The sequence below is a fragment of the Tenrec ecaudatus genome, chromosome 9 (assembly GCF_050624435.1).
Source record: "Tenrec ecaudatus isolate mTenEca1 chromosome 9, mTenEca1.hap1, whole genome shotgun sequence".
Lineage (NCBI taxonomy): Eukaryota > Metazoa > Chordata > Mammalia > Afrosoricida > Tenrecidae > Tenrec > Tenrec ecaudatus.
The window spans coordinates 53515384-53541839 of NC_134538.1; the positions used below are offsets into that span (position 1 = coordinate 53515384).

General features: G+C 43.7%; 1 protein-coding gene across 1 annotated transcript in view; it reads left to right on the forward strand.

The window, feature by feature from the left end:
• ADCY1 (adenylate cyclase 1) overlaps positions 1–26456 on the forward strand; it is a 226498-nt gene that overhangs the window by 41674 nt on the left and 158368 nt on the right. Inside the window, exon 2 of the mRNA XM_075558128.1 lies at positions 2186–2335. Within this exon, the coding sequence (XP_075414243.1) occupies positions 2186–2335 (150 nt within the window). The remainder of the gene's footprint in view (positions 1–2185; positions 2336–26456) is intronic.

Sequence of the window (26456 nt, forward strand, 5' to 3'; positions counted from 1 at the left end):
ACACTAGCGTGAGGAGCCTGCCCTTGGCAACAATTCACTATTGTCGGGTGCTTTAAAAATGAACCCCACCTCCGTGCCTGTGTGCAGTCTGTATTTAATATTCACGCGCTAAGACCGTACCTTTTATTTCTTATTCCGGTCTTCCACCACCTGCCAGACAAATGCTATAAAAAACAGATCAATCCAAACTTATTCCAAGGGACAAACAGCTTGTGTTGGTCAGAATGGAGGCCGCCCCCTGCCCCCCAATCTCTGGGACACAGTTGGCGTTCCTGAGCACATGGATGCCATGCTGACTGTCCCGGTCCAGAGACCTGGAAGGGCTGGCTGTGTGGGACTGTGAGGGGCTGTGTGTAGATGGGACCCCCGGTGCAAACACAGATCCTGGCTCTGGATCATGCCTGGGGGTGGCTTGGGCCATCTGTGTCTCAAGGGGATGCCGACATTCCTGGCAGGATGGATAGTGGTCTGAAGTGCATGAGCGTTAGGATCCCAATAGATTTCCTCTCAGCTCAGCGGCGCATGGTACAAGTGAGAGCCACGTGGGCCCAGTGGGGGCCCCATGGGTGTCCACAGGGCCTGTAGGCCACGGGGTCCTTGGTCTGCCCTTTGTATTACCCTCTCCTCTTCCTGAATTTTACACTCTCCTCTTCTTGACTCTGTCACCCTTCCGGTCGTCTGTCCTTTACTGTCCCTGGTCTGCATTCAGGGGGTGCGTCTGCTGACCCGTCCACTGGCCTTATCCGTGCCCTTTCTTTCCTATTTACCCTTCCGTGTGGCACGGCTGGGTCTCATTGACTGGAGCACTGTGTGGTTTTGTTTGTGACATTCGGGTTTCTGTGGCTCTTAGGTGAGACTGAGTCCGTTCCAACTCCCTGCGGCCCCCTGTCCAGCAGGGCGGAAGGCTGCTGGGTCCTGCGCCATCTTCACGATGGGTCTTCTCTGGGAGTCCACTGTGGTCGCCAATGTGTCAACCCTTCTTGCTGAGGGTCTGCAGCGACTTTGGAGGTTGTATCGATATTGGGACGTAATCATGTGAAACTTTTCTATGCCGGCAGTGGACTGGGATGTAAGTGGGTCTGGGCTGTGGGTAGTGGTTCTGTCAGAGCCCTCGGGAGGCGTCTTCTGCTCCGCCCTGGTTCTGTGATCCACCAGAGGAAGAAGTCGCAAGTGGAGCCAACTCGGCACTCTGGGGAGCAGCTAAGACCATGGTCTGGCAGCCAGCACTTGTGAGATAATTAAAGTTGGTTGTGCCAACCTGGCCGAGAAACACATGTGGGATTAATTAAAGAGCGGAGGGATAAATGACTTGGTGAGCCTCACCTTTTGAGTTCTCGCATCTCTTGCTTTGTGATGGTCGGACCAGGGTACAGCTGCCTTAGCCAGTTCCCTGCTTCAGCTGGCAAGGCTCACTTCCTGCAAGACATCCCTGAGGAGAAGCCACATGGACCTACCCAGATGCAGCCCTGGGAGCTGGAGCAGCCATGTGGAGACCCCTGCCAGCTCTGAGATGCTTACATATTCACTGACTCGGTTTTCCTCCTGCAGTTGGTGTCATTGCGTGTGTTTTCGTGAGATGGGGGAGGACTTTGTGGATTGGTGTCAGACATATTGGACTTGTGGGCTTGGGCAGCACTGGGTTGGGATGTTTTCTTGATGTGCACTTACCCTTTATATAAAACTCTCTCTTATACATATGAGTTCCTGTGGAGTTGTTTCTGTAACATAACATAACTTGGATCCTTATCTCTGCTCCTCCCTGGTGCCCAGTTGACCCAGCAAATGATCCTGGGCATGGTGGAGATTTCTGTCTGCGTGCACATTCTAAATTCTTTGGGGCTGTGGGGGAAGTGAAGTAAAGCTACTTAAAGCAGGGAATCAGGAGAAGTGCTGTGTACCTCGTATTGTATCCCGACTCATGCCATATCCTGTCTGTACAGCCCCCTGGACGGGAGGAGTGTCTGCAGGCCCGGGGTCAGGGCAGCGGGCAGTGGGTTGCAGGGTTGGGGCTCAGTATCTCAGGACCAGTCAGTGTGTCCTGAAGTAGTAGACAGTGGGGTTTCCCCTCAGGTGGGTTGTGCAGAGCTAGGAGCGTAGTATTGTGTGTATTGGGCCAGAACTCCCAGGCTGTTCTTTGCGCCAGTCATGTACACCCAGCCTGTGTTTGCACCCTCTCTCCTCCCAGCTCGGAGCCAATGCCTTGCTTTTTGTCGGCGTGAACGTGTATGGGGCCTTCGTGCGGATCCTGACTGAGCGCTGCCAGAGGAAGGCCTTCCTGCAGGCCCGCGACTGCATCGAGGACAGGCTGAGGCTGGAGGACGAGAATGAGAAGCAGGTCAGTGCTCTGGGCTCCCATCCGATCGCTGCGTGGTGACAGGCCCTCTTGAGACGAGGAAGCACCGAGCAGAGGTCCCTACCTGCCCGGTTGTGCTGAGTGGCTTCAGGGCCCAGCTGGCCCACTTTGCCTTTTCCCGGACAGCACCTCCTCTTGGCAGAGTGTGTGCTCCGGCACCCTCGCTAAGCTACAGAACTGGGGCAGCTGGGGAGGGGGCGGGTGGGGCTGAGCCAAGTGTCCCCAAGCATGGAGAATATGCCTACCTCTGACCTCCCGTGACATGTCATCAGTCCTCCCCGAGTCCTACCTCTGACCTCCCGTGACATGTCATCGGTCCTCCCTGAGTGTTGGCTTACTTACTGGCCAGGTGGGGTGAGAAACCCTGCCACACAGGGACATGCGGGAAGCTGTGATAAGACCCGATAGGTTTGATCAGAATCAAGGGAGTCCTGAGAAGGACTTACACTATGTGAGAATCACACTATGCCGAGGCTCATCCCAGTGGATGAAAAATGGGAATTGTTTCCCATGTTCTCCGGGGGGCACGTGGGCAAGCTTTCTTCTCCTGGTGTCAGGAGACAAGACTGTTTCCTGATGGGGGTCGATGCAGGATGGGGCAGGGTGCGGCCCTCTGGCTCGAGAGAGCCCTGTATAGATGCAGGTCTTTGTCCTTCTGCAGACCTGGCCCTGGCTTGGTATTGGGTGAATGTGAATCTACTCTTGCTCGTCCACAGCACTTGCTATGTGACTGGACAGGGTGTCTTGGCAGCAACAGGCATGGTGCTCACGGCACTTACTTTGCCCCCAGCACCGAGCATGAGCCTCTTTCCCATGGCCTGCCGAGGGAGACCTGCCAACTTCCCACATGTAGACGACACAAGCACGAAGAGGAGACTGTGAGCTTAGGGGGAACTGGCGGCAACTGCTGTCTCCCAGGCCTTTGATTAGCCGTGCGAACAAGAGTGGCAGTTCTAGGAAGGTGGGGTGGGCCGGTTGCTCCTGGTTCTGGGGATGGGACACCGGGTGAACCTGCAGTTCTGAAATGCCAAGAGGCTGTGACCCATTTCTGGGGGAGTGTGTTCCGTGGACAGACCCAGGTGATGAGGCAGCGGTGCTAGGTGGTAGCTGCTCCCTGGTTCTGAGGGGGGGTGGAGCGGGGCTTAACCAGGGAGATCATCCCCTGGTTCTGAGGGGGGGGGTTCCAGGGAGATCATCCCCTGGTTCTGAGGCGGGGGTACCAGGGAGATCATCCCCTGGTTCTGAGGGGGGGGTACCAGGGAGAAAATCCCCTGGTTCTGAGGGGGGAGGGTGGTGTACCAGGGAGATCATCCCCTGGTTCTGAGGCGGGGGAGCGGGGCTTAACCAGGGAGATCATCCCCTGGTTCGGAGGAAGCATGCTGGGGGGGGGGGCACTCCATAGTTCTCAGGAAGGAGTGCGTTTTCTCCCCTAAACTGATAGATTACATCTTCCTGTCCCCAAACTTTAATGATGTTGTCGTGGTTGTACAAAGCTTACACAACAAAATGTACACCGGCGCACCAGTATCTGTGCGCCTTATTTAATGACATCGATCGTGTTCTTAGAGTTCGTGCAATCCAGCTCCCCTCCTTTTCTGAATGGGTCCTCCTCCATGACGATGAACTCACTGCCCTGACGATTCCCATCTGGGGAGATGACTTCATGATGCAGGTGACACGGAGAGCGGGGCTTTTACGGGGACACAGTCAGCAAACAGAGATGCTGAGAGGAGCGCTCGCCTCGTCCCTGTCGCAGCACGCACGGAGCATCCAGGACGTTTTACGATGAGCCCGTCACGCTCCTCTCATGGACTGTTTAGCTCTAAACACCCTTTGGTTGTCCTGTCGTGAATTTCAAAGAGAACAGACACACTCGGATACAGACGATGTAGAAGTTTTATTAATTCCTCCTTCTTGCATGGTAGCACAGTTCAGCAGGCTCGTTTTCTAGGCCTTTTAAGTTTTCGAAGTAGAAATATTATAACGAACCACTGTCCTTTCTTCTTCCTGTACATTCTCAAGCTGGCCCACAGGACAAAGAGGCTTAGTCAGCAGTAGTCGGCGGGGTATGCGTAGAGGGAGGGAAGGTGTCTTCTGCTTTCATTTGCCACTTACAAGGCTTCTAGAAGGAATTTGTGGGCGATGTCAATGGTTGACATGCTTCGAATGCCAACCTAAAGGTTGGTGGTTTAAGCTTTTCCAGAGGTACCGGGGAAGAAAGGCCTGCTGGTCTCATGCTGCAGAATCAGCCATTGAAAACTACGGACCATGGTTCTGATGTGCCCCAAAAGAGTTTCCACGAGTCTGAATCAGCTGCATGACAATGGATTTTATTCTCATAAAAAGGTTTTCTTTTATTCTTATAAAAAGTTGTCTACATTGTCAGTATTGCTAAGACTGATACCTTGAGAGGAATTTGCATGTGCTAAAGTAACCTCGTACCATAACAAAGCAAACACACACACATACACACAAATCGTGGAGCTGCCTACATCATGCTTACCAAGGAATGCTGTCATTCCCTGAAAAGACTCAGCAGGGGAGAAGGCAGACGATCCCCACGTTTTCTAATATGAGTTGTTAAATCTCATTACATATCAGACTTCTGCATCATTACTAACAATATAAGCCACATTTATTTTGGTTTATAAGTCCTAGAATTAGGATTCAGAGAAATTAACTAATTTGGGAAAGACAATAAAGTAGAAGGTGGTAAACCTGTAACTGAGCTGAGGGTAGACCTATGCTTGGTGCTACTCAGGACCGTTTCTCTCCCTTTGGATCCTACTTCCCCGCAGATGTAGGAAGCTCCGAGTGGAGGTGTTATGCTTATAGAAAATGGTTCCTACTCTTAGTCTGGAATCTCCACTGAAACCTTTAAACTATTTCCAAGGACTGTAAAGGTTCTTTTAATAAGATGCTTTCAGTTTCAGAACAAACATATCGAAAGTTGAGTCTTTGAAATAGAAAAATCTTAGAGAGATTGATACAGAAGAAAAATGTCTTTGCTGCTAGATGCCATTGACTTGGTTCCAAGTCAGGGGGATCATAGGTACAACTGACCCAACACTCCCCAGCCCTGGATCATGTTCATAATCATACTTACATTTGAGTCCATTGTAGCAGCTTTGTGTCAGTCTATCTCAGTGGGGGTCAATATTTCATTGACCCTCTGCATGTTGTTCTTCTCCAGGGATTGTCCCTCTTGATATGTTGGAGATACTTGAGATGAAGCATTACCATCCTTGCTTCTAAGGAGCATTCTGACTATACTTCCAACATAGAACTGTTTGTTCATACAACAATCCAAGAAGGAAAGTGTTTAAACAAACAAAATGATGCGTCGCAGGGATGGAAAAGGGCATGAATACAGACAAAGCAGTGACTGAAGGAGATAATGGGAAATTCTGAGAGATATTTTGTTAGATTATTTGGAAACTTAGGCAGAATGGTCAGATTCCCAGAAAAGTGTGTTATTAAATGAGGCAAGAGGAAAAAGAATGCCTGAATAACCATTTACCCATTTAAAGACAATGAGTCAATAATTTAAAACCTTTTTGCATTTGTTATCATTAGCTGCTGTTCCAGATGGCCCCTGACTTGTAGAGACCCATGCAGATAGAATGGAACACTGCCAAGGCCTGTGCTTACACACTGCTTGTTGTGATCCAAAGGGTTTTTATTGGTTGATTGTCTGAATTAGAAATCTCCACTGAAACCTAGTTAGCATCATAGCAGTATGCATGTCCCCAATGACAGGCATGTGGTAGCCGTGCATGAGGTACCGTATATAATCGAGTATAAGCCTGCCTGAATTTCAGCAGAGGCACCTAATTTTACCACAAAAACTGCATTAAAAATGTGCCGCGAAACTCAGCTTATACATGAGTATATACAGTATATTCACTTGGTCTAAACCCAGGTCTCTCACACAGAAGTTGAGAAAAAGACCAGATGGTGTTAGGGGTGGGCAATACAAAACGTCCATGGAGAACACTGTTCTAATCTTATATCTCAGATCATAGAAAACCCATTCTATGACATCAATATAGCTATGTTTTGCTTTTCAACTTTAGAGGAAATCTATCTTGAATTAATTTTCATTGATGCTGTGGTGTTGGATCAAGACTCACTTTGACTGCACATTTGTCACAGCCTAGCAGCCGCTACTGGGAAACCCTCCAAGTCCCCACCCCATAGTCATGCAGGCTGCCCTGCCATAGACTGAGACTCACTCATCAGCAGGCATATGGCTGGGCTCTCTTTATTCCGAGTCTTCGGTCTGTGCTTGCCCTGGGATGGCCCTACCCTAATTGCTTCATGTTTTATAGAACAGGCCCTCCTACTTTGTTTTATTTTCCCAGAGGAGTCGTTGCACTATTTTGGGCTGTCTATATTTCCAGATAACTTTTGAAAACCACTTTACAAGGTCCACTTGCAGTTGCCTTTGAGTGGGATGATGTTGGACTGCTAGATCACCTGAGGGACAGCAGTGCCTGTTTATACCAAATGTTTGCTGTCACGGGCATGTGCGTGTCTGCACTCAGTTCTGTGCCAGTGTATCTCAGCAGTGTTCCGTAATTTTCTGTGTTGTTACATGACTTAGCTTTTCCTTAAATGAATTCTTAGGTTTGTTCTTTGTGATGACATTGTAAACGGTTGTCTCTGAAAAATCGGTTTTATAAAGGTTTGTTGCTGTTTTCTAAAAATAAAATTTAATTTTCTGTATTGGTTGTTAGCTTGCTTGTCGTGAGATCAGGTGCCGTCCAGTCTGTACTGGCCCACAGCGACCTTGTGCACAGCTGAACAAAACACTGCCTGCTCCTGTGTCATCTTCAAAACGGCTCCCGTGCTCCAGCCCATTGTTGCAGCTACTGTGGCAATCCATCTCAGGGCTTTCTTCTTGTTTCTCTGCTCCCGTCCTTTACCAGGCGTGTTATCCTTCTCCAGGGACTGGTCTCCTGACGATATGTCAAAAGTAGGTGAGATAAAGTCTTGCCTTTCTTGCCTCTAAGGAACACTGTGACCTTACTTCTTCCAGATTGGTTTGTTCTCTTGGCAGTCGATGGTACTTTCAATATTTCCCCTACACCACAATTCAAATGCATAGGTTCTCCTTTGGTCTTTGTGGTAATTACATAATCTGTTGTCAATTTGAGACTTAAGAGTGAAGGGGTGACGTTTAGCTTGTCAATCAGGTCACATTGATGGCCTCGTTTGGAGGCACAAAGGAGATAAATAGCTCGCTGGAGGCAGGACACACGTACACTCCCTGAGAGACATTCCTGTTGAGAAGACACATGGAGCTATGCTAGAGCCCTGGAGCCGAGGGAGCCACGTGGAAACCCCTGCCAGTGCTTAGATGCTTCCACTGCCACTGGATCCACAAGACTTTCCACCCACTGGCTGTGTTCTTCCTGCATTCGGCATCATTGCATGTGTTGCCTGAGTCCTTGCCTCTAAGGGGCACTCAGGCCTTACTTGTTCCAAGTTGGTTTGTTCTCCTGGCAGTCCATCAGACATATGTGCTAATATCAGACTTATGAACTTGATCTGGACTAGGCTCGGATGTTTACTCAATATACAATTGGTTTTTTTTAAGCATCTTGAGTAATTTTTATCTCATAATAATTACTTGATGTATAATGATTAGCCATACACTGTTTAACTAATTCTCTTACTAATTATATAAAAAGTAGTAAATTATAAAAAACTGAGTAAATTCAATATAAAATAAATAAGAAACAGGGAACTTTTAAAACATTAGTTTTGGGCAGATAAATTCATTTGACTGAAGAGAATATAGGGGATTAATGCTGCTCACAATTAGTAAGCAAAGCATGCAATTTAGTAATGACTAAGGAATTATACTACTCAGAATTATGCTTCTTTTTTTAAAAAAAGTCATTTTGTTGGGGTCTTGTACAATTCTTATCACAATCCATGTATCTACCCATTGTGTCAAGCACATTTGTACATTTGTTGCCATCATCCTTCTCAAACATTTACTTTCTATTTGAGCCCTTGGTATCAGCTCATTTTCCCCCTCTCTTCCCTCCACCCCCACAATTGCTCTTTTATATAAAACTCTCTGTAATAAACATATAAGTCTCCCTGGATTTGCTTCTCTTGTATATCCAGAATAGCATAGTCTTCCTTATTCAATGTCCAACTTTCATATGCATATAAGGCAAATGAAAATACCATGGCTTGGGTCAGATGCACCTTAGAGTCCTCAAAGTAACATCCTTGTCTTTCACTACTCTGGAGAGGTTTTGTGCAACAGACTTACCCAGTGCAACTCACTTTTTGATCTTTTGACTGCTGCTTCTATAACATTGATTGTGGATTCAAACAAGACTAAATCCTTGAAAACTTCAGTTCTTGTCTCCATTTACCATGATGTTACCTATTGGCCCAGTTGTGAGGATTTTGGACTTCTTTACATTGACTTGTAACCCACACTGAAGGCTGCAATCCTTGATCTTCATCAGCAAGTGCTTCAAGTCCTCCTCATTTTCAGCAAGCAAGTTTGGTAATAAGTCTTCCTGGAATCCTGATGCCTCATTCTTCTTCCAATAATACAGCTTCTCTGTTCATTTGCTCAGCATACAGATGGATTAAGTATAATGAGAGGATACAGGCCTGAAAAATACCTTCTCTGATTTTATAAACTGTGCAGTTTTCATTTTTTCTGTTCACACAACTACCTCTTGATCTATTACAAATTCTGCATGAACCCAGTGAAATATTCTAGAGTTCCCATTTTTCTCAAGGCTACCCATATGTTGTTATGATCCACACAATCAAATGCACTGTCCTAGTCACTAAGACACAAGCAAACATTTTTCTGCTATCCTCTGTTTTTCAGTCAAGACCCACGGGATGTCAGCAGGGATATCCCTTGTTCCATGTCTTTTCTGATCCGGCCTGAACCTCTGGCAGCTCCCTATCAGTGTACTGCTAACACCGTTGCTAGATGATCTTCAGCAAAACGTTACTTGTGTGTTAATGACATTGTTCTATAGTTTGAGCATTCCGTTCGGTCAGCTTCCTTTGGAATGGGTGCAAATACAGATCTCTTCCAGTCAGTTGTCCAAGTAGCTGTCTTCCAGATTTCCTGGCACAGACAAGGGAGTGCTTCCAGCATGTCATCCGTTTGTTGAAACATCTCAGTTGATATTCTATCAATTCCCAGAGTGTGTGTGTGTGTGTGTGTGTGTGTGTGTGTGAATGCTTTCAGTGCAGCTTAGACTTTTCCCTCAGCACCATTGGTTCTTGCTCATATGCTACCTTCTGAAATGGTGGGATGTCGACTCGTTCTTTTTGGCGCAGTGTCTGTGAATTCTTTCCATCTTTCTTTGATGTTTTCTACATCATTTAATATTTTTCCCATAGAATCTTTTAATATTGCAAACGAAGGCTATAATTTTTCTTTAGTTCTTTCATTTTAAGATATGTCGCATGTTTTCTTCCTTTTGGGTTTATTATAATATTTTTTCCTATACTCAGGCTGCCCTTTGAAGATTTTTTTCTTCTTTTAAAACAATCATTTTATTGGGGGCTTGTACAGCTCTTATCACAACATTATGTCAAGCACATTTGTACATATGTTGCCATCATCATTTTCAAAACATTTTCTTTCTACTTGAGCCCTTGGTATCAGTGCATTCCCCCTCCCCCACCGCCCCACCCTCATGAACTCTTGATAATTTATAATTTTTTTCCATGTCTTACACTCACGGTGTCTCCCTTTACTCACTTTTCTGTTGTCCATCCCCTTAGGAGGGGATTTTATGTCGATCATTGTGATCGGTTCCTCTTTCTCCCCCCAACTTCCCTTTCCCCTCCTGGTATCACTACTCTCATTATTGGTCTTGAGTTTATCTGTTCTGGATACCCTGTATTTCCAGCTGTTATCTGTACCATTGTACATGCTCTGATTTAGCCTGATTTGCAAGGTAGAATTGGGGTCATGATAGTGGTGGCAGGGGTGCGGGGGTGGGGAAGCATTAAAGAACTAGAGGAAAGTTGTATGTTTCATTGGTGGTATACCACACCCAGATTGGCTCATCTCTTCCTTGTGACCCTTCTGTTAAGGGGATGTCCAATTGTTTACAGATGGGCTTTGGGTCTCCTCACCCCCCCTCATTTACATTGATGTGATATTTTGCTCTGGGTCTTTGATGCCTGATACCTGACCCATCGACACCTCATGATCACACAGGCTGGTGGGCTTCTTCCATGAGGACTTTGTTGCTTCTCAGCTAGATGGCCGCCCTTTGAAGATTTCCATTCAACTCATTGACTTCATCCCTTCTTCCATGTACCTTAGCTACTCTTCTATTAAGATCAAGTTTCAGAGTCTCTTCTGACATCCACTTTGATCTTTTCTTTTCCTTTTGTCTTTTTAAATGAACTTTTGCTTTCTTCTTGAATGATGTTCTTATCCTGTCCCAGCTCATCAAGTCTTCTGTTATTAGTGTTCAGTGCAGCAAATCTGTTCTTGAAATTCAGGTGTGGGTGTACTCAAGGTCATATTTTGCTCTCGTGGGCTTCTTAACATGTTTTCCCACATATTTAGCTAATTATATATATATTTCATATATATATAGTTTTTTTGAAAAAAGATATTTGCAATGAAGTTGTTGGTCTTGCAAAGTTCTATTATGTGATCTCCAGCTTCATTTCTATCACCAAGACCATATTTTTCAACTACTGTACCTTCCTCTTTGTGTCCAACTATTGCATTCCAATCATCAGTAATTATCAATGCAGTTTTATTATTGGCTTATTCAATTTCAGACTGAAGACATTGGTAGCATTCTTCAATTTCTGCATCACAAGTCTTCCTGTTTGGTTCATAAATTTGAATCATGGTTGTATTGATTGGGTTTCTTTGAAAGGGGATAGCATAATCCTATCTGAGACAGCATTGTACTCAAGATATTATTTGAAATGTCCTTTTTGGCAATGACCCATTCTTCTTGGTTGTCTCCTTCCTGGCATTGTTACCCATATGACTTTCTAACTCAGAATGGCCCAAACCCAGTCCATTTCAGCTCACAAACATCTAGGAAATCAATCTTTATACATTCCATTACATTTTTGACAACTTCCAATTTCTATTTATTGGTAGATTTTGCCAGCTCTTTCTTCCCACTTTGAGCTGTGCTCCCTCAGCGCAGGAAAGGCCCCACTTCCCCAGGCTCTTCTCCATTCATGCCATTCTGGTCAACGCTTTGAGAAAGCACCTCTTCCTCAGTCACTTTTCAAGTGCCTTTGGACCAGAGAGCCCCTCCTTCGGCACCCTCGCTGATAAATGTTCTGCTGCCATTCGTCAGGCCTGCACCAACTGACCATGGTTCCATGCAGTCCAGGAGGTTTTCAGTGGCTACTCCCTCCAAAGGGACAGCTGGAAGGTATGCCGAAACCGATTCATTGTGGGTGCTCCTGCTGGCATTTGAAAGACCAGCGACAAGCCACCGCAGTAGGACAAGCTAACCGATGAGGGCGGCTATAGGTATGAGGCAACTGAAAATACCATAGCTTGGGTCAAGCACACTCTAGTCCTCTTTAACACTTTACAGGAGGTCTTGTGCAGCAGATTTGCCCAATGCAATCCATTGCTGGGTTTCTTGACTGCTGCTTCTCTGAGCATATTATCCTGTATTCCAAGTAAAAGTCAAAGGTATGGTTTACAGTACAGAAACGAAACTGGTCTAGCGTAATGGCTGAGTCAGGGTTCAGTCACCAGGAGCCCACAGTGATGCTCTATGCCTGACACCTGGACTCTGAGTGTCGCTGCGGTTCTGAGGATGTGCTTGTGCAGGACCAGGGATGACTTGGCCAGGCTCTGGGAGGCTGGCAGCAGAGACGTCTTGAACCCAGAAGAGGTGTGTCTAACCCTGGTATTTCTTCCCTCCATGCTGGGCTCCCGCTTCACTCGTACCCTGCGACAGTGAGAAGGTGACTTGGTTTCCTCTGTGAGCTGCTTTCACCAACGTTTCGGGTGGTTCTGGTGTGCCTTTTCCTGAGGATCAGTGTGGATGAGGATGCAGGGGGTCCCGACATGCTTGTGCTGAATCCAGAGTCAAGGCTGATGACGGATTGCATTTAAATACTCCTGTAGAAAGACTGATGTCACTGCACATCAGTACTGATGATAAATTTATCTTATAAAGCTACTCTTTTCTATTTAAATAGAATCTCTGGGCCTGTCAGTTGGTTCTTTTCAGCATCTGACTTCCCTTTCACTCCTGAAATAGCTCTCAACATAGCAGCTCTACCCAGAAGTCCACAGAAACACGTCTGTCCTCAGCCTTTTACCCACTTCCACTTTAGACAGGCCATTAAATCGTTGGCAAGTGTTCTTTTCTATTCAGTCAGTAATTTAATAAATAGAAAGGTTAAGCGAAGGTCTGATCACATGACTAACTTGACTTTCCGGTGTACAAATATGTTCTGCCATCTTAAGCTGTTGTAGAACACGCATGTGGCAAACTGGAATGCATGGTCCTTGCAAACCCCGAAGCTGTGCTGTGCTCAGAGACCTTCAGCCAGACAGCACTTGGCCTCAGCCTTCAGGCAGCAAGATAATCCACAGGTGGATGCGAAGCCCGACAGCAGTGAGTCTTGCAGTCTGCGAGTGCTGGGTGGGAAAGTGAGGGGTGTCATCTAAGGATGCCAGAAGAAGCAGTCGCAGATGGGGCTTTGAAAGATGTGAAGGAGTGTGGCAGGCCGACGTTAGGAGGCGGACAGAGATCGGTGATATCTCAGGGTGCAGGTAGGTGTTGCTTTCAGGAGAGGCCAAGCAGCTTAGCAGGCGGGAGCTCTGGCTTCCTTCGGCTTGGCAGGGGTCTGGGTGGTGGTGATTGGAAGATCAGTTCTTCCTTGATGAAGATGCTCTGGGGCCTTGGGATGTCCTCGGCTCCCCACTGGGCTCTCACCTGAGCTCTGTGCCAAAGGTCATCGAGAGGGTGTTGATGAGAGCCATCTGACGGTGTCCCTCTTACCTCTCTGTCACTTCCTGCATTCTGGCCAGGAAGCCTGGGCTGACGGGGCCTGTCCACATAACCCCTACGTCCAACTGCATCTTCTCTAAACTAAGCAGAGGCTGACCCTGCCCTTGTCAAGTGCCATGCCTGTTCCCAAATGCTATTATTAAATTGTTATTCTAAAAATGACATACAGGTATTTATAAAGCACATACTAAATTTGCCATTGTAATGAGGTAAATGGGACAATTTTGAGTTCTCTTTGTGGAAGGAAATGTGTCAGGGGAAAGAAACTTCCTGTAAGTGGTATCGGATAGATTTTTAGAGCTCCGGCTCATTCACTGTTCCCTTCCCAAACTGCTGCTCTTACTGGACATTTTTACAATACAGCTCTATCGATATATTGTTTACATACTATAAAAATGTGAAGTTCAATTATATGGTTTTCAGATATTTACAGATTTGTACAATCCTCACTAGAACCCAATTTTAGAATATTTTTATAATCCTAAAAGGAAATTTTCCATTTGTCTTAGCTACTCTATGATTTTTTTCTATGATCTTTTTTTAAATGATTAAGATCAAGTTTCAGAGGTTCTTCAGATACACACTTTGATCTTTTCTTGTTTAGAATGAACAAAAACAAAAAAACCTTTTACTTTCTATCTGTATGATGTTCATGATGTCATCCCACAGCTCATCAGGTCTTCTGTCATTAATATTCAGTGCATTCAATCTATTCTTGAAATTCAGGTTGGATATAATCAAGGCCTCCCATTTTGGCTCTCATGGACTTGTTTCAATTTTCTTCAGCTTCAACCTGAACTCACACATGGCCAGGCGAGGGTCTGTTCCCTAGTTGGCCCCCGACTTCCTTTAAGCTGCTGATCTTGATCATCTCCATTGACTCTTCCCCCCGATGTAGTCAGTTTGATTTCTGTGGGTTCCAGCTGGAGAAATCCCTGTGTATAGTAGCTGTCTGTGTTGTTGAAAAACAGTATTTGAGATGAAGATGCTGCTGATTTTGTAAAATTCAATCACGCCATCTCAAGCTTATTTCTATCACCAAGGCCATATTCTTTAACTATTATTCCTTCCTCTTTGTTTCTAACTTTTTGGCATTCCAATCACCAATGATTATCAATGCATCTTAGTTGCATGTTTGATCAATTTCAGATGGAAGCCATTGGTAGACCCCTTCAAATGCTGTATCACTAGCTTTTGTGGTTGGTGTATAAAGTTGAATAATAGTTGTGTTGACTGGATTTCCTTGTATGCAAATAGATATAATCCTATTATAGCCCACACTAGACCTCAAGATAGAGATTGAGATATCTTTTTGATGATGAATGTCATACCATTCCTCCTGAATTTGTTGCTCCCAAAATAGTAAGCCATATGATTGTCTGATTCAAATGGCTGATATCAGCCCATTTCAGTTCACTAATGCCTGGGATACTGTTCTTTATGTGGTCCATTTCATTTTTGACAACTTATTTTTTTAGTTTTATATTTAGTACATACCAAGTTCTAATTATTAATTTATATTTGCAGCTGTTTCTCCTCATTTTGAGTCATGCCTCATCAGCAAATGAAGGTCCCAAAGGCTTTATTCTGCAAGACTTTCCTTTATCCACATTATTATGGATAATACTTTGAGAAGGCAGCTTTTCTTTTTATTTTGAATGCCTTCCCACCTGACGGCCTCAACTTCTGGCACTTTATCTGACACTGTTCTGTCATTTATGAGGTTTTCCTTATATGACAATATTCCACGCATTTTCAAAAGTCCTTAGTTGCTCACCCCTCTGAAGTGGACAGCTTATTTCATCTTTGTGGACTATTCTTAGTTGGAGGTTCTGCTGAAACCTGTTCACTTTGGGTGGCCTTGCTGGTATTTAAAATACCAGTGATACAGCTTCCAGTATCACAGCAACATGCAAGTCACCACAGTGTGACAACCCAAAGGCATTTGACTGTGTGCATCGTAACAAACTATGTGTCCGCTTAAGAAGAATAAGAATTTCATAAAAAACTTATTATGCTCCTGTGGAATCTGTGCGTGGATCAAGAGGCAGTTGTGTGAACAGAGCAAGGGACTACTGCATGGTTTAACATCAAGAAAGGAAAGGTCTTCTCACCAAAGCTATTCCAGCTGTATACTCAGCAGACAGTCAGAATCTGAACTATATGAAGAAGAATGTAGCATCAGATTAGGAAGAAGGCTTAGTATCCACCTGTGCTGTGCGGATGACACGACCTTGCTGGCTGGAAATGAGGAGGACTTGAAGCCCTTGTTAAAGAAGACTGCAGCCTTCAGTGTGGATTACAACTCAATGTGTAGAAAACAAGAGTCCTCACAACGATCTCATTAGGTGACACCCTGATACACAGAGAAAAGAATGAAATAGTGTAGGATTTCATCTTCCGTGGATCCACAATCACTGCTCATGGAAGCAGCAGTTCAGAGATCAAAGGACACATTGCATTGGTAAATCTGGTGCACACGACTTCTTTAAAGTGTTTAAAAGCAAGGACGTTACTTGGAGGACTAAGGCGTACCTAGTCCAAGCCATGATATTTTCAGTTGTTCATATGCATGTGAAAAGTTGAACACTGAAAAAGGAAGACCGAAGTGGAATCGATGCATTTGAATTGTGGTGCTCTCAAAGAATACGGACATTACCATGAGAGGACTCCCCGCCGAACACATTTGTTTTGGAAGAGATACACCCAGAATACATGTTAGAAACGAGGGTGGCGAGGCTTTGTTTCAATTACTTTGGGCATGTTATCAATAGAGGTGATTCTTCTAAAGGAGTCATGTCTGGTAAGTGGAGGGGCATCAAAAAAGAGGAAGGCCTTCGACAAGATCCATTGACGAGGTGGCTGCGGTGGTGAGCTTGGCCATGACAACAGTTGTTAAACTAGCACAGGCCGGTCTGTACTTGTTCTGTTGTACATACGAGTTGAACCTGCCTTGCTCGCACCCAACAACCACAAAAGGAATCTTATACCCATCAGCCACTCCCCTTCTCCTGTCTGCTCCCCTTCTCTCTTCTCCCATCGGCTGCCCAGCTCAATTCACTAATTTTCATGCTGTCTAGGGGATTTATCCATTCTGGACATGGCCTATAAGTGGGACCATGAAATACTGTATACTCATGTATAACCCGAGTTTTTCAGCACATTTTTCATGCATTTTTTGTGGTAAAATTAGGCGCCTCGGCTGATATTCGGTTTGGCTTATACTCGAGTATATACAGTGGGTGGTCTTCCGTGACTACTATCACTCAGCATAATATTTTCAGGGTGTATTCATGTTGGCCCGTTTCATCTAGATTGCTAGCTTATGAATATAATGTTAATCTTATTCTCTGGGTAATTTGGTAGCTACAGGGCCTGTCTTAGATATGATCTGTGGGCCTAGGAAAATAATGTGTTTTCTGCTCCTTTTGGGTGGAGTGTTTACAGATGTAGATTTTTAAAATAGATGTAGATTTTATATACTCTTGGCTGATGATAATAAGTTCTGTGTCCTTGCTAATTTTTGGTCTAGTTTTTCTATTCGTTATTATGATTGGTATGTTTAGGTTTCCAGCCATAATTTAAATTTCTGCTTCCCCTAGTTCATCAATTTGGGGTAACCGATTTTGCAGCTTTCTTGATGGCTAGGTCTTCTTGGAGAATTACCTTTTTATCGTTAAGTAATTTCCCGCTCTGTCTTTGGTAATGCTTATCTTCAAAATCTTCCTTTTTTGATGATATAATACCTTTGCTTCCTTTTAGTTAGTGTTTGGATAATGTATCTTTACTTCCAGTTATGTTTTAAGTGAGTTTCTTATAGATGTCACAGATATGAGTTGTTTCATCAATCCATTCTCTCAATATCAGCCTTTTAATGGATGTCTTTAAGAACATGTATATTTTATGTAATTATTTTTATTGTAGGATTTAAGGCTGCCATTTTTTATTAAAATTTTTTTCTCTGTATTTTTTCTCTCCTTTTTGCCTTCTTGTGTGTTATTGGACATTTTATAAAGAATTCAATATTGATTTATTTATAATGTTCTTGGGCGTATCTCTTTGTATGAATTTTTAATGATTGCTCTCGTTATTTCTCTCTTTACCTATCTGTCACGTGTCCCTGGTGGAACAGTTGGTTGACTGCTAACCAGAAGGTTGGTGCTTTGAACACACCAGCTGCTGTGTGGGAGCAAGAGGAAACAGTCTGCTTACATAGAGATTGACTGCCGTGGAAACTGTGGAGTGGCTCAACTTGTCCTCCAGTGTTGCTATGAGTCAGAATCAACTAGACAGCATTGGTCTGTTTAGTGGTCTTACCTATCTATATATCTTACCATATCCTGTTGTCAGTGTTGTATCCGTTCGAATATGGCGTAGGGACCTTACTCCTTTTATATCCTTAGCCCTATTTCATTTATAATAGAACTATCTTAAATATTTTGGCAAAAACATTCAGAACTACATCAGGCAATGTTATAATTTTTCTTAGCCATCAAACATCATTTAAACAAGTCAACAAAGAAAAGAAGCATCTATTGGAGCTATGCGTTTTTCTTCTTCCTTCCTTCCTGATGTTCAAACATTTCTTCTTTTATTGTTTCCTTTTTTGTTTAGATAACTTCCTTTGCCTTTCTTCTTTTATAGGCAAATAAACAGGCACCATTTATTTAGAACTATAATGATAATCAGAATAGTATTTTTTTTCTTAACCCTAACCCTAACCCAGAATAGTATTAACAACAAAAACAATAGTACCAACTCTAGTAACACTTAAACAAAAAATGAGGGCAAGAATATAATTTAACATAATACAGAGTAACTGAAAATACATAAAGCTAAATGAAAATGAAAACACTTTACATATCTAAATTTGTGCCGTGCTACTAAAGTAGCAAGTGGAGGGAACTACGTGGCTTTAAATGTACACGTTAGACAATAACAAGTTGCTAAAGTTAGAACTAGAGAAGATGGAAACAGATGGCTCTATTAATTTGTGAAATGGTACCATCCAATGAAAGAAACAGTTTCTCCACGCACTGAACCCTTAATTAGAGGGGATGTCCAGTTGCTTACAGATGGGCTTTGTGTCTCCACTCCGACCTCCCCTTCATTCACAATGATATGATTATTTGCTCTTTGATACCTGATACCTGATCCCATTGACACCTCATAATCATACAGGCTGCTGTGCTTCTTCCATGTGGGCTTTGTTGCTTCTCAGCTAGATGGCTGCTTGTTTATCTCCAAGCCTTTAAGACCCCAGATGTTATATCTTTTGATAGCTGGGCACCATTCAGATTTCTTCACCATATTTGCTTATGCACCTGCTTTGTCTTCCATGATCGTGTCAGGAAGGTGAGCATCATGGAATGCCAGTTTCATAGAACAAAGTGTTCTTGCATAGAGGGAGTATGTGAGTGATGTGCAATGTCCATCTGCTACCTTAATACTAAATCTATAAATATATGCACATAGATCTATTTCCCCATCGTCACATAAAAATATATTTACATATGTACATGCCTGTATTTAGACCTATATAAATGCCTTTTGCTTCCTAGTTCTTTCTCTATTACCTTTACTTTCCTCTTGTTCCACTATAGTGCTCGGCCTTCATTTGGGTTTCAGTAATTCCTCTGGGTTACATCGCTCTTGGTCAAATCCTACCAGTCCTCCTACACCCTCCTTGACATCGATTTTTGGATCATTTGTTGTTCCCTTGTCCCTGGGTTTGTTGACACCACTTCCTTTCCCCTGCCTCCCCCTCTCCCATGTCCCCCCTGGAACCATCAGTTCTGTCGTTTTCTCCTCCAGATTGTTTATCTCGCTTATCTTATCGAGCTAGACCTGCAGAGATAATAATATGCACAAGAACAAGACAGAGCAAAGCAAAGCAACAAAAGAAAACAAAACAACAATAAACAACAGAAAGTGATCCCCCAAAAGAAAAACCTGTAAATAGCTCAAGGTCTGTATGTTGACCTTTAGGCATGTTTTCCGGTCAAACCCTGGCTCCCAAATCTATTTTTGGTGTTCCTTGGTGACTTTGTTGCTCTGTCCCCTTGCCGTTCTTTTGCACACCCTTAGTGTTTTGCCTCGGTGTGGTGGGGTCAGATTGGGCACAATTCCCACCCTGGGTCTCCAGTGTTTTTCCCCGTAGGGCTATGGGTCATTGAGGGATGTTGTGTCTCATAGTGTGGCTGGCCTCTGTGAGCAGGGAAATCATCCTCAAGGCATGGTGGACCAAGATGTGCTCCATTCTCTCTTCCTCCCCTTTCATTTGCTCCTGTGTGCTCTGATCAGACATGTTTTCTCCCTGAGCTGTAGCTTCAGTGCTGTCCTCTGACGCAAATTCTTCTGGGGGAAGGGGGGACTGTTTACGTAGTTGGGATTGGGGCTGGCCCCTCAGACCTCTCTATTGGTTCACTGCTTCATGCTGGCACATTGCACTCATATCTTGGAGCAGTGGGTTGAAGTCTGGTTTCTCTTTCCCTGTGGAGATATAAACATTACCCTCCCCTTGGGTGGGTTAGTGCCCTGTTCCCCTGCTAGCTGTGACTCCCCCCCCTTTTTTCCCCATTCCTTTTTAGTTGGCTACCATATGTATCTCTGGATTTGGTCTGGACCTGCCATACTACCTGGACCTTACCTCAGGAATGTTTGTCTACAGCAGCCTTTTCCCTATGTCCCTTTTGCGTTTTCTTTTTTAAGCTTTCCTCAGCAAACTCATGTTGTACTTGTCCTTTTGTGCTTGGCTTACTTCACTTAGCATAATTTCCTCCAGTTCTTCCCATGCAGCATTGTGCCTCATGGGTTCATCACCGCCTTTTAGTGATGCATAGTACTCCATTGTAGGTATGTAGCACAGTTTTTTAATCCATTCGTCTGCTGATGGAAATTTGGGTTTTTCCAACTCCTTGCAATTGTGAACTGTGCTGCCATGAACACTGGAGCACAGATGTCTGGCTGTGGTTTGTTTTTGCCTCTTCTGGGTATATGCCCAGTAGGGGGATTGCTGGGTCATAGGGTAGCTCAATTTCCATCTGTTTTAGAAGTTGCCAAATTGATTTCCATAGTGGCTGTACATACCTATGGATCCAGCAGCAGTGGTTATTAGGTGGTATCTCATAGTTGTTTTAATTTCCATTTCTGTTATGGCTAATTATCTGGAAAGTTTTCTCATGTCTATTGACCATTCAGATTTCTGCCCCTGAGAAACTTCTGTTCAGGTCCTTTGACCACCTCCTCAGTGGACAATTAGGTTTTTTATACTTGGAAGCTAGCAGAGTATTGTAGATTTTCGTAATAAGACCTTTGTCTGATTTGTCATTGCTAAAGATGTTTTCCCAGTCCATGGGCTCTCTTATTACTCTCTTGGTGAATTATTTCAATGTACACAGTGATTTATCTTCAGCATATCCCATTTGTCAATTTGTGACTCATTTGTATTTGTGTCCCTCCCTATTTCTGATAGCTATGTATTCCCTGCACCAACGTTCTCAGGTTTGTCCCAATTCCTTCATTGATGGCCCTAATAGTTTGGGGTTTTCTCTCAAGGTCTGTGATCCACTTTGAGTTTATTCTTGTGCATGGAGTTCGATAAGGGTCTTGCTTGATTTTTCTGCAGGTAGATACCCATTTTTTTCCAGCACTACTTGTTAAAGAGGGCATCTGCTTCCCATTGCATATATTTTTTGGCCCTTATCAAAGATCAGTTGTCTGTATGCTGATGATTTTATTTCTGGGTTTTCAATTATTTTCCATTGGTTTGAGTATCTGTCATATGAAGTTGGTAATCAGTTTTCCAATTTGTTTAAGAAAGATGATGATAATTGTTTTGTAATTACATTAAACTTATACCTTGGGCAGAACTGACATCTTTACTATATCTCAGATATAGTCTTCCAATCCACGAATATGGGATATTCTTCCATTTGCTGAGGTAGCTCTTGGTTTCTTATAATAGTGTTGTGTAGTTTTCCTCATGTAAATCTTTTGTTCTTTTACTCAAGTATATCCCTAAATATTTCAGTGTGTGCTTAGCTATTGTGAAGGGTATCATCTTTTTGATCCCTTCTTCTGTGGTCTTATCAGATGTGTATAGCAGTCCTATAGACTTCTGTTTGTTGATCTTGTATCCTGCCACTGCCATATTCCTCTTGCTTCCAGTACTCCCCTTGCGGATCTTCTGAAATTTTCCATATATAAAATCATATCATCTGTGAATAACGATAGTTTCACCTCTTCCTTCCCCAGAAGAATATCTTTGATGTCTTTTCTTTCCCTTATGCTGTTAGTTAGGACCTCCAGTACGATGTTAAATAAGAATGGGGAAATGGGTCATCCTTGTCTTGTCCTCTTTTTCAGTGGGATTGTATTAATCTTTTCTCCATTGACTACTATATGGCCTTGAAAAGAATGTGATTTTTGTTGTTGTTTTTGGATGAACATCTCTGTAAATATCTCTCAGGTCAAATTGTCTAATTGTACTGTTTAGATCTCTAGCCTCCTTGTTGAGGTTCTTTCCCTGTGATCTATCTTTCTAAGAGAGGGGTGTATTGAAGTCACCTACTATAATTGTTGAGCCTGTGATTTCTTTTTTCCTCCTTATCTCTTTTTATGCAGATTGATGGGTTGTGTTTTCTAAGTCAGTCTGCTAGCCTCAATCTTTTAATGCCTGAATATCCATTGATATTCAGGGTTATTATTTCATCTGTGATGTCATTGTATACCTTTTGTGTTCGGGTTTTCCTTCCTTATCAGTGTGTTGTGCTTGTGTGTGTGTGTATGTGTGTGTGTGTTTCATTCTTGATTTGTTTCCACCCTTAAGCCAATGTAATTTGGGGGGCTGTTTCCCCTTGAAGGCCTCTGGGTGGAGTTCTGTGTGGTGGTCTCTTATTTGTGCTTGGTGAGTATTGTTCTTCTGCCCATAATGGATCAGCAAGAATCTTTTGTAGGACTGGGTTTCTTCTAACGCATTCTTTGAGTTTTTCCTTGTCTGGGATGACTCTTACTACTCCATCTATCTTGATAGATAATTTGGCCGGATAGAGTATTCTTGGGTTTACATTACTTCCCTTCAATTTTTGGAATATATTACTCCACTCTCTCCTCTTCTTCATAGTGTCTGCTGATAGGTCTGAGAATAGTCTTATTTGGGAACCTTTCTATGTGATTGCTTGCTTTTTCCTAGCTGCTCTCATGATTTTCTCCTTTTCTTCAAAGTTGGATTGTTTAACTATTATGTGCCTTGGTGACTTCTTCTTGGGATTCAGTCTAGCTGGTGTTCTTTCAGTCTCCTGAATGGTTATCTGGTTTTCATTCATTAAGCTGGGGAAGTTTTCCTCCAAGAATTCTCTCACTATTGTTGCGGAAGATTTCTTTGTTGTGTCTACCTCTGATAAAATAATTATTCTGATGTTGTTCCTCTTCATAGCATCAGGCATAGCTCTTTGACTTTCTTCAGCTTCTCTGATGATTTTATTAGTTTTTTGTTCACGTTTGTTAAAGTCTGCTTGGCTGTCCTCTAGTTCACTGATGCTGTTCACTGCCTCCTCCAGTCAGTTGGCAAATTCCACGAGTCTGCTACTGGTTTTTGTTATTTCATTCCTAAGCTCTTGTATTTCCCTTTAGTGTATGGGCTTTATCTCGTCTATCATTCCATCATTTTTCTGTATTGTATCCCTCATATCCTTTATGAATCCAAGAAGTTTTCTGAAAAATTTTTCCTTGGCAGATCAATGTCTGCTTCTTCTATGCACATCATTAGGTTCAGGACATCTTCTGCCATTGCGTTTTGTTTCTCCTGTTTTTTTCATTGAGGTCTTTGGGGCTGATTCTGTTACCATTGTCTTGTTTTAGAGGAGTCAGGTGCCATTCTCCAGGTTGTCGAAGAACACTGGCTTTTTTTGGGGAACTCAAAGTAATGCTTCTTTGAACTGCCTGCAGCTAATTAAACTATGGAATTGGCCTACCATTTTATTCTCTTGCGGCTTCACTCTTTCCCTAGTCAACCAGTATTTTGTCATTCAGAGGGCAAGTTGGATGGTCCTCTCAGGGGATGCTGGTTGGGTAGTTGTGGACCTGCGAGGATGGTGATGTAGTGGGTGATCTCACAAGAAGCTCTGATTGTGTGGCCCATGGTAGCTTGGGGGTGCTGCAGAAGGTGTGATGGTGTGTCTGCTGCAACAGGAGTACCACAGAAGGCTGGTGGTTTGCCCACTCACCACTGCAAATGGTGAGTGGAATTTCCCTGGTCAGGTAGATCACTGCAGAATTTAGGCAGAGGTTCCTGCAGCAGCATGAAGCATTGGGAAGTGTTGGCCTAGCTGCCTTAGGCCCTGTGAGGGACTTTGGCAGGTGGGAGGAAATTTCCTCAGTCATGTGGGACCACAGAGGGCAGGTAGGAGCTCTTACAGCTACCAGGATTTCCCCCGAAGAAGGTGAGTGAGATTTCTTCAGCCAGGTGGTAAGCACTGCAGAGTTTGGGTGGGTCGGATTTTCCCTGGAAGAAGGTGGATGGGCTTTCCCCTCCTTCAGATTATGCTGCAGAGGGCAGGCGTAATTACCCTAGGCTAACGGGAATGGTCTGGCAGTCGGCAGTGGTGTGCCAGAGAAAAGGGAAGAGAAAAAAACCCTAAAATCTAAGCCTGCTGAGATGGTGGGGAGACAGAGAGAAAAGAGGGAAACAAAAACAACTATATAGCTGAGCTCTGATCCTTGACCGTAAGGTTGGAGGACATTAAATCCCGCTCTGATGCAGCTGTAAGCTATGACTATTGAGATAAAGATCCTGCACCGGTTCCAAATGATCCTGGCTCTGACCGAGACAGTGGTAGGGCTAAGGTTAAACCCTAGCCGGCCTCCACTGTGGTAAGCCAAATGCCCTCAGCTCTTCGAAACCTAGTTGGTCTGTGCCTACTTATCTTTATGATGCTTCTGCGACCTGGAAGTGTGGAATTTCCTTCTTAGAAACTCTCCTAGGTTGATTTCTGCAGAGCCCCTCTGGCATGTGTTACTTAGTCACTGTATTCCTGGAAGTCTCTACTCTGAATATTTTAATATTTTTCTGCACCTCTTTTTTCATGATTCCTCTGACAAGGGTTTTAGGCTCTTTTGTTAACATTTGCACATGTTCCTGAGAGTATACAAGGGGATACCCCTAAAAAGCCTGGAAAATTTCCCCCAAAGCTGTGTACTTAATTTTTTTTACCCCAAACAACCTTATCACCTTTAAAGTACTCTCCATTACACTTAATACATTTGCCAAATCTGTGATTCCATTATTGGAAAAAATTTTTCAATCTCATCTGTTTGGTTGGCTGACAACACCTCCCTCATTTTTTCTTGACCTCCTTTATGTTGTCAAATCACTTCCCCCTTCATGTCCCTCTTCATTCTCAGAAACAAAACGAAGTCACAAGGAGTGAGGCCAGGTGAGTAAGATGTGTGGAGCAAGAGAGGCATTGCTGTGTTTTGCTCCAAACTGGCCCAATTAGATGATTGTGTGATCAGGTGCATTGTCGTGTAGGCAAAACCAGTCCCCCATCTACCACAAAGCAGGCCTTTTTTTGTCACACATCGTTACACATTCTTTTCAGAACCTCTGGATAGAAAGCCTGATTAACAGTTGACCTGGTGGGACAAACTCCAAATGCACTATCCTCCTCATATAAAAAACATGAGCATTGTCTTAATCTTTGATTTCACTTGACAAGCTTCTCTTGGACGAGGTGACAATGGCATCTTCCATTGGCTTGATTGATGTTTGGTTTCAGGGTCGTAAGAATAGCACCGTGTCTTGTTACCAGTATTGACCTTGGGGGAAAAGTATGAGTTGCTTTGGAGCTGTTCTTTGAAAGCAAGCATTTAATATCCCCTTTTCCTTCATTCAGACCTCGAGGCACACATTCTCAGCAACCCTTCTTCCCAAATCTTCTGTTAAGATTCACTGAACCAAGCTCCAAGATAGTCCAGATAACTCCCCCATCTCTTCCATGGGCCATCGTTGGTCTTTGAGCACAAGTGCATGAATTTTGTTGACATTTTCGTCCATTTGGAGAGTTGACGGATGTCCAGAATGAGGTTTGTCATCAATTGATATTTCACCTCTTTTGAAATGAGAAAACCACTCATACACTTGTACGTTCTGTTCAACATCACAACCTTGTAAGTTCTGTTCAGCATCACAGCGTTTCTGTGGCGTTTTTCCCGTGCAGGAAATGAAATTTCAGAGCTGCATGTTGTTCTCTTAAATCAACCATCACAAAAAATGAAGTTCAAGCAAAACTGGTTTTATGAAAATATTCACTGTGACCAGAGAGAACCTTCCCAGGCAACGCCACTGAATGCACTAACTCAGAGACCTAGTGGGAAGAATACATACTATGAAAGCTCCACCCCCTTGTATGTTTACTTTAAAATATTTTAGTGTCTTTTTGGTTTTGTTTTTCAGATTGAATAATTTCATTTGTTTCTGCCTTCAAGTTCACCAAGCTTTCTTTGGTTCTTTTCAGTCTGCAGTTGAGTAGACCTGTTCCAGTACCTGTGTCTCTCCCTCCTTGGATTTCCACCCATGGGCCATGGATAGTCTGTGTTTCCCTGCCTCTTCCGCTCCTCTTTGGTTGCTGATTCAGCTTGAATCTCAGTCAGTTTACCTGTCATAATTCCAAATTGTGCAGGATAGTGGAGGTGAGGGGAGGACAAAGCAATGCTCTCAGTCTCCCCTGAGGCTTGTGTTCCTGGAGGGAGTTTAAGGCTTTCTCGAGAGCAGTGCTTCAGCAACAGCGAGAGAAGTGCACTTTGAGAATAACAACATGTGAGGGAGGAAACCAGGTGAAGGACAGAGATGTCTTTGTTTCCATTGGGGTTTGGGAATGTTAGAATTTTTAGTTGTAGGTGAAATATTTAAGAGGCAGAAGTATATTGAAGAAATGGAGTGTGGTTGTATTGGGTGGGGAGGAACAATCATAGCAGTGGCCATCATTAGCTATTGGGTTTGGCATGTGTTAGGAGAAGGTCTTTCCATTTTAATTTTTCCGACCTCAGAACAACCTTCTTTTGTATTTTCCCACCATTTC